Source organism: Apaloderma vittatum, unplaced genomic scaffold, assembly GCF_000703405.1.
Source record: "Apaloderma vittatum isolate BGI_N311 unplaced genomic scaffold, ASM70340v1 scaffold27558, whole genome shotgun sequence".
In the NCBI taxonomy this organism is placed as follows: Eukaryota; Metazoa; Chordata; class Aves; order Trogoniformes; family Trogonidae; genus Apaloderma; species Apaloderma vittatum.
The window spans coordinates 7,404-20,883 of record NW_009731651.1 but is presented as its reverse complement, the minus strand read 5'-3'; the positions used below and the strand labels follow the sequence as shown (position 1 = coordinate 20,883).

The following is a 13,480-nucleotide window of genomic DNA, read 5'->3' as shown; positions in this document are numbered from 1 at the left end:
TCAAGGGAGGCTTTCCTCTGTCTTCTAAACCGAGACACTTGGTTAGGGAATTAAACAGTCACTGCAGAGGGAAAAGCCTCCAGGACGAAGATTGGCAATACACACCAGGCTGTGTGACTGGGAGAAAAAGTAAGCCAGAAATTCTAGGCTGGGAATGCCAATTTGAAGCTCCTGCCTGGACCTGTGCACTTAAATCAGTTCTCTATGTACAGAAAACATCTCTCAATTTTCTTGTAATATGCATGAGGAGGAGAATAATGCAGAGGTGATGGGACACACTATTTCTGGCAAACTAAAGATGAGGCCAGACCTCTTTTGCAGGAATTAAGAATTTTGGATTCCCATCCCTGCTTTTGTCACTAGCTACCAACAGTGAATTAAAACCAAATTATAATAGTGTCATTATAATTCTAGTGCCACCACTAGAATGCAGAAATCTTTCTGAGGAGGATACCCACTTCCCTGGCCTGCAAAGCAGGAATTTTGTTTATTTATGCTGTTCCTGACCCCATCACTCCTGCAGTCCTTCTTGCAGAGAAGCCAGCCTTCAGCAAAAGAGGCCAAACTCTGCACCACCCCTGCCCCCTTGGTTGCAGTATGCCAGTGGAACCTGACCTTTATTTCTCACACCCTGAGGCAGACGTAAGCCCTAAATTTCCCCTTTCCTGTAGGAATGCTCTGACTCCACAGCTATCAAGCCAGTACCTGGCTGACCCACAGTGTACGCAGCTGCTCGTGGTGACTGTGCAGCATGGGAGACAGTGCTGCTGGCACACTACAGATCCTGCCATTGAACTGGGCCAAATGGCTTCAGGCAGGAGACAGGCACTGAGCCAGTCAGCTCAGCCAAGAGAACAGCATGTCTGGGCCTGCAGAGCTACAGAACTGCAGGTGTTTCTGGATCCTGATGCACTCAAGCAAGCAATTTTAATTTTTGTGAATCACATTGCTAACACCAACCATCTCATTTCCACCCAAGAGAATTTATGAATATTAGTGGTTTAGCAAAGGACATTGAGTTGTATTTTATATGTTATTTAAGCTTCTAACTTTTACAAGATTGTGTCTCATACTTTTTCATTTTCTACGTGTATCATCAGTGTTGAGAATATCCATGGCACAAGGTTCATTCTTGCACGTTCTAAGGAGTAATTCTTTTACATTCAAAACATTGCAATTTTATGTAAAAACGGGATCGATTCCCTTTTCAGCAGTTTGCAATAGAATAAGCATGTGTCCTATTAAAGCACAACAGATGCTAGCAGAAATTAAGCAAATAACGCTGGATACCTTCGCAGCCTGAGGTAGTTCTCCCCATGCCCAGTGCATGTGGGGATTATCCTTCAGTCCACTTCTGTCCGTAGGTTTACTGACTAATTCTGAGTCACTCTTAGGAGTAGGAGGACGTGAACCTAATGGGCTGAAGACAAACAAACAAAAAATATTAGAAAACCAAAAGTAACCACAATTCACCAAGCACTTTTCACTAGCCCACAGCATTGAAGTTCTAAGTAATCATTAGCCAACTGAAAGCGAGAAAGCATGGAAAAAGAGTTTCAACTGTTCAGCATTCTCTTGAACTGGCATTCAGAGTTGGATTTGAGAAGCTGAATGATGGAACAAGAGCACTGGACTGAATATTTTGGGAGGATTTTGGTTTTGCATGGTGACAAGGATTGGGATGGTAACACTAGCAGCAGATGAATAGATGTTAGTAATATTATAATGGATGTGAAATGCAGAAATCACATCAACAACATGCTTTATCCTGATGAAGTAGTAAATTAGTCTAAGGAATCAATTCGATTACTTTCTTCTACTAACTTTTTCAGCTCTACTCTTGGATGCATGTTTATGGGGAAACCAGCAGTAGAGCTATGCAAAGGTTTTGAGTCCCCCAAGTTCAAAACTGTTTGTTTTGCTGATTACTCAATACACAATGTTTAATAATTAATTAGTAAATTATCAGTTTGTAGCATAATTTTAATATGGTGAAGTCAATAACATGATGTCAAGTCAGAAGTAATGATTCACTGATTTAAAGGACAAAATGAAAAATTCAGATTATATACTCTGTGTTTCTGCATAATGCAAGTCATAGAATTTCACCCAGGACTCCCTGAAAAAAGTCCATTATTTTTCATCTGAGCCATAGCATGTCTTTGGTATACTCATGCAATACTGATTTAAAAAATAAAAGCAACAAAAGAATCCACAACATTCCTAAATCAAAGGTCCAAACTGAGTTACCTTCACTCTCAAAAACAAAAGGCTTTCTACATTTAGTATACATTCTTCATGTTTGATTTTATTCTTCACCTTCTTCTTGATAAACTGAATACCAAAACAAGTTTTGTTCTTTCCATGTAAGGCAGTTTTGTGGAGCTAGCTGGTAGGAAATTTGGTGGTCATAGGTAAATAATTACTTCACAGTAAGGCAAAGTGGCTTCTAAAAACCTGTGAATTTCATATCTGAGAAAACAACAACCTAGTCATCTACTTTATTGCTTGTTTTCATCTATGTTGCAGTAAGATATACTTTGAATATGGACAAATGCTATGACTTTTTAGCTATAGATAATTATATTACCTGACTAACTATAAAATTTACAAGCAATTCAACTGTGGAAGGTCTTTTTTGGTCCAAAGAGGTTCAAATTTTTACTAGTCTTTAGGGTATAACCTACCATTTGACTGATGAAAGAATCAATATGATGTGATTTTAAAAGTATTTTCCAGCTCTAAGATTCAAGAAATGCCTGAAGGGTTTTTCAACAACTTCTACATCTCCTATTGAAAAGGCTGTAGGATTTGCAATATTTTCCACGTATCTAGAGCCCACTGAAACCTTGGAAATCACAAGTGTGGGCACTTCAGAAAATCTCAGCAAGCAATAATGCTTCTACTGCTACTTTAAACCTAAACCATCTAGATTTAAGGAAGTGTTGCAACTGCATGAGTTGTGTACTACACTTATTTTAATCTTCAAAATATCTACTATTTACTTAAAATAACCTGCAGCCTGGGCTTTGGGGTATGTTCATCCCAGGTTCACTTACCCAGACAGACAGCCTGAGAGAATACAGACATTGCTTCAGTTTGGGCTAGAACCTCTGCATTTTGCAGTGAGAATATTGATGGAGGAGGGCCTTTTCCATAATTTTCCCTGAAAATACAGTTCCCCACACAGTACACACAATTGAGTGGGGAAGAGGCCCAGGCTATTACTCAGCACCAAGAACCATGATGTACATTCCCAGACACACACATGCCAGAAATACGGCACTTGCATAGTATGTACGTTAAAACAGGCAAAGTTCTGATCTGAGAAGGCTCTCTCTGCAAAAGGGTACCCGATGATCCGTGCACACATCTGGGTTATTGGTTCAGCATAGACATAACTACAAGTATAACCATAGTAAATTAGTAATAGGGTGAGCATCTAATCCCCAAAATACTATCCATTCTTCCAAAGCAAAGCACACAAAAGACACACTATCACACTTTCAACACAAGTACAACGGAGACATCTTAATTCTCATGCTATACGTAATACTTTTGTAAACAATAAAACACAGGGATTTAGTAGTAACAAAATGTTAGATCTTCAGAATTCTCTTCAGATGATTCCTCTTTGCAGATTAGTGTACAAATGCTAACACAATCTGAGAGTAGACTAGAATTATCATTCCAATGTGTTCTTAATTTAAAAGGCCCAAGACCAAATCAGACTGCAAACATGCATCCACGAGGCAAACAGGGGGTAAATTATTTTGTTTATATAAAAGGATGCTAAAGCATTCTCGTTCCTTAATCATCTGGGACATAAACTGGAATTTACCACCCACAAACATTAATACAGGGTTGATGGCCTTAACAAGAGCTGGTTTTCTGCTAGAGAGGAATACTTTTATTTTTTTCTTCATATGCCAGTATTGTTTAACACTCTAGATCTAACAGCCTTCGGGAATAGCAACCAGAATCTCTGTAGTTTCTGGACACAAATGCCAATTATGCCTACTACAGTCCCATTTGTATACTTTCTGTTTGTGTAGTTCTGCTTCCGTATGTAATGCCAGATGTTGTCTCCTTTACCTGCACTGAGACTATTTTGGCTGCCATTCACTTCAAACTAGTGCCACCAAAGTAAAATGAGACGGAAGATTAATAAAACTCACAATCACGTTTCTTTAGTTCTTTTTTTGAAGCTCTGTTAGGTGAAATTAAATCCTGAATTAATGTTACACTTGCAACAGGGGTCAATAAGGCTGAACACCAAGAGGGTGTAGAATCTGTAACCCCATGACAGTATCCTGCAAATACATCCATAGATCAGACTCAAAATCATAGAATCACTGAATCACAGAATCACAGGAGGGCTTGTGTTGGAAAAGAGCCTTAAAGATCATCTCGTTCCAATCCCCATGCGACAGGCAGGGACATCTCCCACTAGACCAGGTTGCTCAAAGCCCCAGCCAGGTCTTAAAAACTTCCAGGGATGAGGCATCCACAGCTTCCCTGGGCAACCTATTCCAGTGCCTCACCACCCTCATAGTAAAGAACTTCTTCCAAATGTCTAATCTAAATCTACCCTGCTCTAGTTTAAAACAACTGCCCCTTGTCCTGCCACCACATGCCCTTGTAAACATCCCCTCACCAGCTTTCCTGTAGGCGCCCTTGAGGTACTAGAAAAACACTATAGGGTCTCCCCAGAGCTTTCTCCAGGCTGAACAAACCCATTTCCCTCAGCTTATCCTCATAGCAGTGGTGCTCCAGCCCTCTGATCATTTTTGTGGCCTCCTCTGGATCCACTCTAACATGTCCTTCCTATGTTGGGGGCCCCAGAGCTGGATCCAGTACTGCAGGGGCTCTGCAGGTGGGGTCTCCCAAGAGCAGAGGGGCAGAATCACCTCCCTTGATCTGCTGGCCACACTTCTTCTGATGCAGCACAAGACACAGTTGGCTTCTTGGGCTGCCAGCACACATTGCCAGCTCACATTAAGCGCTGCATCAATCAGCACCTCCAAGTCCTTCTCTCCGGGGCTGCTCTCAATCCACTCCTTGCCCAGCCTGTATTTGGGATTGCCCTGACCCAGGTGCATGACCTTGAACTTGGCCTTGTTGAACTTCACGAGGTTGGCATGGCCCATCTCTGCAGCCTGCCCAGGTGCCTCTGGATGGCATCCCTTCCCTCCAGCATGCTGACCACACACACAGCTTGGTGTCATCGACAAACTTGCTTAGAGTGCATTCAATCCCACTGTCCATTGCTGACAAAAATGTTAAATAGCACCAGTGCCAGTATCAACCCCTAAGGGACTCCACTCGTCACAGGTCTCCATTTCGGTTCTTTATTCTTTACTCTGTCAAGATGTTTGCCTTGTGCTGAACTGCACCCTGCAACACCCTCGTCCTTAATTTAGGCACTGACACAGCCCAGCTGAAATCCTCTTGTCTTACATAGGTTGCTGAGACATTGCAGATTAAACTACAGCCACCTATCATGTCAACACTGTGTAAGAAGGGAAACTTCAGTCATTTAGATTAGCATATCTGATTCATATCCCATAAATGCTGAGTATTTGTGTCACAGTCCAATGTATTCCTTACCAGCTGTGATTGCACTTAGCGTAACCCAAAGTCAAGAATAAGGAACATGGCCTGCAGTTGGCAGTTCTGCAACAACAAACCCTGAAGATCTTTGCAGTGTTTCCCACTGAAAGCAAAGAGAGCCCTGAGTGTGACCTGAGAAAAGGTCCTGTCTTGACTGAGGCCAAATAAACCAGAAGATAATCAGAAGGAAAGAGGCCTACCTCATGTACATGTCAGAACAATAGCTGAGAGCCTCTGACCCTCCTTTGAGGTGGCCATAACACAGTTTCTCATTTCAGACACAGGAAATCAGTTGCAGACACAGAGAGAGCATTATTCAGACAAGTCACAACAGCACTTTAGCTGTATATATAGACTGCAGGACAGGTGAACTCCAGAGCAAAGTTCATGGAGCAACTTAGAGCACATCAATGTTCCATCTCAACCTGCGCACCTGGCCTTTCTTCCCATAAAAAACACTGAGGAGAACAGCCTTGAACATCCCAGGATCTCATCCTGACTTAGTGCTGCAACGGGTTAAAGAGGGTAGAGCTATAAGCAGGAAAAACCTCAACATTATCAGTTTTGATCCAGGTTTAGGCACTTAGTATGGTATCTATGCTGAGAAAAGTAATAAGCAATTTATCCTAAATTATTACTCGAAACTTCCCTGGCATTAATGAAGAATTGTAGAGGTCATATTCAGACACCGACTTCAAATTTTTTAACTAAGTCACTGTGACTTCTTTCTGTAGACTAAGTAAAACCATACATTTCGGTTAATGGTTAGGTTAGAGTGACGCCCTTTAACTTAGGGTTGGATATACTGTGTTGGTCTCCTAAGGAGGACCACTGACCAATAGCTTTGTTGTGTAAACATGTTACCTTGTATAAGTGCGTGCCTTGCTAACTATTACACCCTTGAAGAAGAACTGAAAAAAAATGAGAAGAAGGGAACACACTGCCCCAGAAGACTCTGAAAAAACTGGTGGATTGACAAAAAACATGGGAGTCAGTAAAATCTGTAGTAATCAGGGGAAATGTAACGGCAGCAGGGGGCGATCCTGATCACCACCTCAATTCAAATCAGAAAGGACGTGTCCCCCAGATTTGTGAGGAGCATGCATGCTAATTTGCATGAGTGAGGTTAATTTAATCATAACTAACTGATAACAGATGGGATGCTGACTACTGAACAGTAAGAGTAAATTTAAGTTGGTTTTACCAATAATATAACAAAATACATAGGCTGTAGCTCCTATGTTTTTTCTGCAAAGCTAGCACACCACACACCTAGCACCCATCTTTGCACCAACATGAAATAAATAAATGTCTTGGCTCTGAGTGTAAGATTGGCTTATCGCACACCAGGAACCAGTCCAGGCTTGTGGGACAACATCTCTGCTGACTTAATGGAAAGCACCTGGCAGCAGAATCTTGAGACATCTAGAATTTAAGATATCATAAAAAGTGTCCATATTCACTTTTGCCTCTGCACAGTCAAAAGGAATTCTACGCTACAGCAAAGGCTTAAGTTCGGATCTCCTAAACCTTAGGCAAGATGCCTTATCTACTGTGTCATCTTTGCTCTACAAAATGTTCCCCCACTGCAACCCAACCTACAGAAAGTCTTCCCCTCCCCCAAACCAGGGAACAAAGGAAGAGAAGTTCTCTTTTGGTACTGGGCTCCTCTTATTTCAAGTTTTGCACTCCTTATTGCTCACTTAATCACTTAATTGTTCACTTAATCTCCAAGGCTTTTGTTTGCTTTTACTTTTGCAAGCTATGCACAACCAAACAACTCCAGAAAACCACGGGATAAAAACGTCACTAAAATAGACACTGACTGTAAAAAGCCACACAGAAGTATCAGTCATCAGAATAATGTAAATTTGCACTAGCTAAGTTCTTCCCTTTGTTTTGATCATCTTAATCAATCTGAGCTTAACACAGGTTTTCATTGGCCTGATGAGCCGTATTCATTCAGTGGATGATTTATCAATGTAACTTACCTCCAGCCAATGCTCACAAAGAAGCAAACAGAGGAAGGGGTTTTCAATGTCATTTTCTTTCAAAGCATCTGGGTTAGCAGTAAGTGCAGTTATAAGTTCAATGAAAATCACATACTATTGATGTGTTAAGTGTATATATGTGTTAAAAGGATTAATGAGCAGCTCAGAAAAGAGGGAAGACAACTATTCTACCTGTCTGGAGAAGAAAAGAAGGAAGGTTGTTGAGGACAAGAGTTAGATAGACCTCCGTCTGCTGGAACAGTGAGAAGAGAGGATTGCCCTGTGCAATCTATAGGCTTACTGGACAGCACAGCATGTTGGTAGAAAGAAAAACAGGGTGTCATTATTCACAAGTGCTGATTAACATAAGCTCTTTGTGCATTAGCTATGTGAATGCTGAATTTACATCTAGAGTTTTCAAAATCCAGACTACTGCAATCAAGAAACAAACAGAACACACAGTTGAAAAAGCCATCGAAGGGGCAGAGTATTGACACATGCTGTCACCAGACTGGTGAAGCTAAATCACATTAAGCTTCACAGTCAGCGGAGAAGTTTCTTTCAGAATGCAATTCACAACGTTTAAACTAAGCCTTTGCTCTGAAATAACCTCCTCACTTTCCCTTCCTCTGCCCCTCAACTACAGAGACAGCACACTGAGATGAGACTTCTTCAATAAGACAAGGCCTTGTGCTTATTGCTCCACTCCAACAGTCTGCGTGGAGGACGTGGGGCACGTGCACGCGCACACACACACACGCACACGGAGACTTCATGAGAACTATAATCCAATGCACATTTAGCAAAAACTGTCCCTTTTTGACAATGTTCCAAAGATGCAAGAAGGGAGGTTCCAACTGATCTATTTCAACATCAGAAGTAAACACAAGCACACAAACACATACAGGAAAAAGTAAGCAAATTACCATATGTGTTCTTTCCACACAGTAAGTATTTCATATCTATCTAACTGTGCAATACAATAGATCAGCTTTGAAAGAGACATAAAAAACTCATATTTTTATTCATGTAAAAAGTCTTACTTTTATATATCAACTCCAGTCCTGCAGGTTCTTAAAAGGATTATCCTCAAAGTACTAAAGATTTATATACTTGCATTCACCAAACTCATTACCAGGTGTATGCATCAGGAAAAGATTCAGATTTCACAAAACGATCATCCTCTCTACAGTATTTATATGCAAACAGTGACATTAACAAATATAAATATTCTTCAGAATTCGTGGACCTGCATTTGTTGAACCACGAACAAAGCTAACTTGACGGTTTGCTACACCATCTGATTTCAAATACAGAAAGCATTCATCTAGTAGGTGACGGTGACCATGATTGATACCAAAATTTTTAGAAAGACTTCATATAGCACTAGCATATAAAACATTAATGGAAAAAGGAAGATTATTTAGAAGTGTACTATCAGAAAAACTACCTTTGAAGAGGGGACCATTCTCCATCTGAACAAGGGTAAGATGAAGACTGAGAAAATGTAGAAACTGGAGGAGCCTTTATGTCAGTTACGTCATCAACAAACACATCTGGAACAGGGATCCTAGGTATAAGGAAAGACCACACATTTGAAAACTATACTTGATTACTGAACTGGCGTATTCTTCAGATAACAAAAAAAACCCTGCTGCAGAGAAGAATTAGTATAACCTAAACTAAAGAGATCAACAAATGTTATCTGACTCACACCTTCTAGCTCACAGCATGATGGAGGATTGTTCTTATGTTTTCAATGTCTTTTCCATCATTTTTTTACTAACATTCCCAACAGCCTTCTGGCGCAAAGCTTTTTCTTAAAGAAACACATTCATCAGCCATGTGTACTGCCTTAGACAGAAATTACTGTTATAAGTTAAGGAACAGAACATTAACCCAGAAGCACCTTGAACTGTCCAAAGGTTCTTTTTCATCCTCTGAGCTAATCTCTATAGGAAACATGTCTTCATCTTCTGATGTATCTCCAAGGTCTTCTCTTTTTAAGCTGTCTATTTTATGTGTAGACTTTCTCCTCTTTTTCCTCCTTTTTTTCACAGAGCTACAGACTGGAGATGTTTCAGTAGAAGGTTGGGATCCATGGGCCTGGGGTGGCACCTGTGACGATGCATTCGTGTCTGGGTTCCTTATCCTGTCTATGGAGTTCCGCTTCAGTTGAGCTTCCATTAAAGTAGTTCCCTCAGACAGAATGGGAGATGTGGAGAGATGATAAGGAATTACCTCCTGAGGAAGAAAAATTCAAATCACACAACATATTAGTTCTTCCATTTGGTTCTAAAATCTATGCATAATTGCCAAAATCTAAGTAATTTATTCCTCAGAAAAGTAGCAAAGATTAGACATCTGGATGCTCAGCATGATCCTGCAGCATATGGAAATTGTTCCATAGCTGTATCTCCTTAGAAAAGTCAGGAACAATACTTTTAATAAAAGAAGATCATCTGTTCATCTAATATTGGCCAGGTTATGACATGAGTCTCCATCCATGTGATGCTAGATACAGAGCAGAAACAAAATCTTAGTTTAAAATCTGAACAGTTTGTAAAATCCAATTCTCCTCCACAAGTCAGATAACAGACAGAACTCAGATAGGTCAGCGGTTTAAAAGTAAGTCACACACACATCTTCTTATTCAATCAGAGAGAGAGAGAGAGAGAGAGAGAGAGAGAGAGATTAATATTTCTAGTAGTTTTCAGTCACTAAATAACTATTACCACCCAGAAAATTTAAAGATCATAAGATTTAAACATAAAGATACAGAGACGAATGCGTACACAGAGATTTACAGAACGTGTACACTTTTACTGTACTTTTACTGAGTTCATGTGTCTTAAGTAAAGGTTTCTGCAAAAAAACAGGTCCCATGGACATATTAACCTGCTGTACATGTCTTCAGAGCATGTGAACTCCGTACTTGTCATTTCTCTTCATACACTGGCATGCACACAAACTATAATTTATTTTTCAGTCATGTGGTTACCTTCTTTAAATTCTTCCAAATGAAGAAAACTAAGTAATTCCATAGTATCGTTTCACAGCAGAAAATTGTCCAGAAACTTTCAAAATTATAAAATGGGTAAAGGTGTGTTTTCCAGCAAAATTCCTAAACTCAAAACTGACTCTGAAGAGCAGGCATTGAATTTTTAACAAATTCAGATTAGCTTTGGCTCTTACCTGATCATTATCCATCTCCTGCACAAAAAAGGCTTCTCCATTGTCTCCTAGTTTCATGTGCAAATCTACAGCCTCTCCATTAATTTCTATATCAACCTAGAAGAAAATAAATATAATCTCATGTGAAAAGGAAGTTATTTTAGGTATGCAGTTCCTGTTCAGTCTCCTACTGCGGTCACTAGGCAAATGCTTCTCAGGGAAGTGTAGCAAACCTTGTAAGAAACATAGTGAATTTCTGTTTCTCTCCTCATCGTTTCACAAGTCCAGCAACTGTCAAAATGTTTTTCCACCTCATTCAGCTACTTGCTATCTTACTCCTCTGCTCTGTAAGGTGTACAGCCATTATATAAAGCCCTGAAAATCTTTTTTTGAATGTAATTCAGAATGCTTCTCTCACCACACAAATGGTTTTGGTCTTTTAATTCATAACCTAAATTTGAAGTACTTCCACATGCAAATTCTTAATATGCTGTTTTTCAAACACATTAAACAGACTTCTCTTTACGCTATGAAAAGCACAAATAAGAAAAATGGTTTTAGAATCTCAACACAATTCATGACACAACTCCTCACATTTAACTCACTGCTATACAGTCCCAACCATTTGCACTTCTCAAGAGGATCTCTCTCTTTGCCTAGAACCATTCTTGCCACCAATTCTATTTTCACTGTTTTTTTTTTTTTTTTTTGGAGACTTGGACAAGTCTACATTTATGTTACATTTCAGGACACAGGATAGATCAGGACAGTAACATTTTCAACATTTATCTATCCTAAGTATTGGAATTCCTTTCTATTTATGTAAGAATTGAACAAGGTCTATGATTGATATTAGTATCTTTCTGCCAAACAGTTATAGCTACATTAAAACCATACATTTGTATGTCATTACAAATTATTTCCTAAAATAATCTTGTCATGTATCCTAAAATAATGTTGTGCATTACTGACTGGCAACTTCGCATCTGATATCATGTTGCCAGGCCATTCAGCTTGGTTAGATTTATCTCAAGGCCCACACTGCTTTTTCTAACTTCAATTAACTTTAACCTTCTGGTATTTGAAAATACTACCTTATTATTACCTCCCTTATTGTGACTATCATTGAATACATTAAATAAAGGGGTTTTAATATGCAGTCACTAATAAAATCTAGTGTAAACCGAAATTAGCAAATTCAAATTTTTACTTTATCAAGAATAAATGTTACAAACTTCATGAGTCATTTTGCTTTTATTATAGTCAGTATCTTATAAGCTATGCTTTGAAATGTGAAAATCGATAACAACCATTTTAATTGAACTTGCATCAATCTGAGCACTTTATAAAGAGTGTCTAAAGAAACACTTGACTAGAATACCAGAGAACATTCAGTGACTTTCATGCTATTAGAGTTAACCCACAGACAGAACATAGCAAAATCGTCAAACTTCTTACCACTTTCTCCCTAGAACGTAGAACTCCCATCTTCCCAAAGCGTACATGGAAAGGGGAACACTGAAGATTTCCATCTGGCTGACGTACAACAATTATATCTATACATCCCGACAATGTGGCTGGGTTTAGTCCCTTATAGAGCTCCTTCACAGTTACAAACACTTGCCCTGCTAACTGTCCAACGTAATTCATGGTTTGGACCTGAAAGGCAAAAGATAGAACAAATAAGATTTTGATCCCTGCTTTATATTTTAGAGACATTTGAGGGATGGAGATTCCAGTAGTGAGGTGTTTTCCTCTTTCACAAATTAACAACTTCACATAGAAGCAGGATGTCCTGCCTAATTTATTTATAGCTGATGCATGTTTGTAGAGAGCTATTAAAAGACACGAGCAAAAGAGACCTTGTAAGCCAGAGAATTGTAACAACTTTCAAAAGCTCCTAAGATCAGTTGCAATCAAAACCACTGTCAGACTTTCAGACTGCAGCTCATAAATGTCTCCAATTATCTCTGAGGAAAAAAGCATTACTTCCAGAATAACCTCTTCTCCCATCATTTACTGAGCCTTCAACACCAAATATACTTTTCCTACTATTTCTACAGGCTTTTAAGGGCAGGGCAAGCGAATGTTTTTAGGCAGATCTAATTTTCCACTATACTGAAGTCAAAGACTTATTTTCCCACTTTAAAGAGATTTCTCCCATTAAAAGATTATTATAATGCATATGCACACTAGATACGCATTAAGGTTTGACAAGCCATATTGAATCCAGAGCATGTGGACTTCAGAGTGCTTCCTAATGCAACTTCACTGTTCTCATTTTAAAACAGCCTTTTAGCACTAGCAGGTTTATTAAAAATGAGGCATGTGTTGATGGGTGAAGTAATTGGCTTTATTTCCCCTGCTCCTGGATTTATTTAGTACTTAGCATTTAGTTTCCTGCATCTGCTCTGTTAATGCACATCCTATTTGTGATCCAATAAGACACTTAGTCCCCTAGACAGGATAGTATGTGTATTTAAGACATACTTACAAGTTCAACAAGTTTTTTAAGAGCTCTCAAAATATGGATGAATTTAAGCAGATACAGTACAGATCTCCAGCACCTATTGTTTTCGGCATTTTTCCAACACCTCTTGCAGGTTCTAAGATACCGATTTCAGCAGAGTCCCTGTGCACTCAGTATAAAGCGTATGCCTCTCATCCAACTTCTTAGCCAGGCTGTACTACATCACCTGGCC

At 39.4% G+C, this 13,480-nt stretch overlaps 1 protein-coding gene across 1 annotated transcript; it reads right to left on the bottom strand.

Annotated features, from left to right (window-relative positions):
- Positions 1-1,281: 1,281 nt before the first annotated feature.
- LOC104269690 (phosphatidate phosphatase LPIN1-like) lies at positions 1,282-12,428 on the bottom strand (the record flags this gene model as incomplete). Its single annotated transcript, XM_009875279.1, has 6 exons — positions 12,237-12,428; positions 10,800-10,895; positions 9,514-9,848; positions 9,055-9,174; positions 7,797-7,904; positions 1,282-1,420 (listed from the first exon to the last, which is right to left on the bottom strand). Coding segments are annotated over exons 1-6 (990 nt in total), but the record flags the coding sequence as incomplete, so codon positions are not given.
- Positions 12,429-13,480: the final 1,052 nt, after the last annotated feature.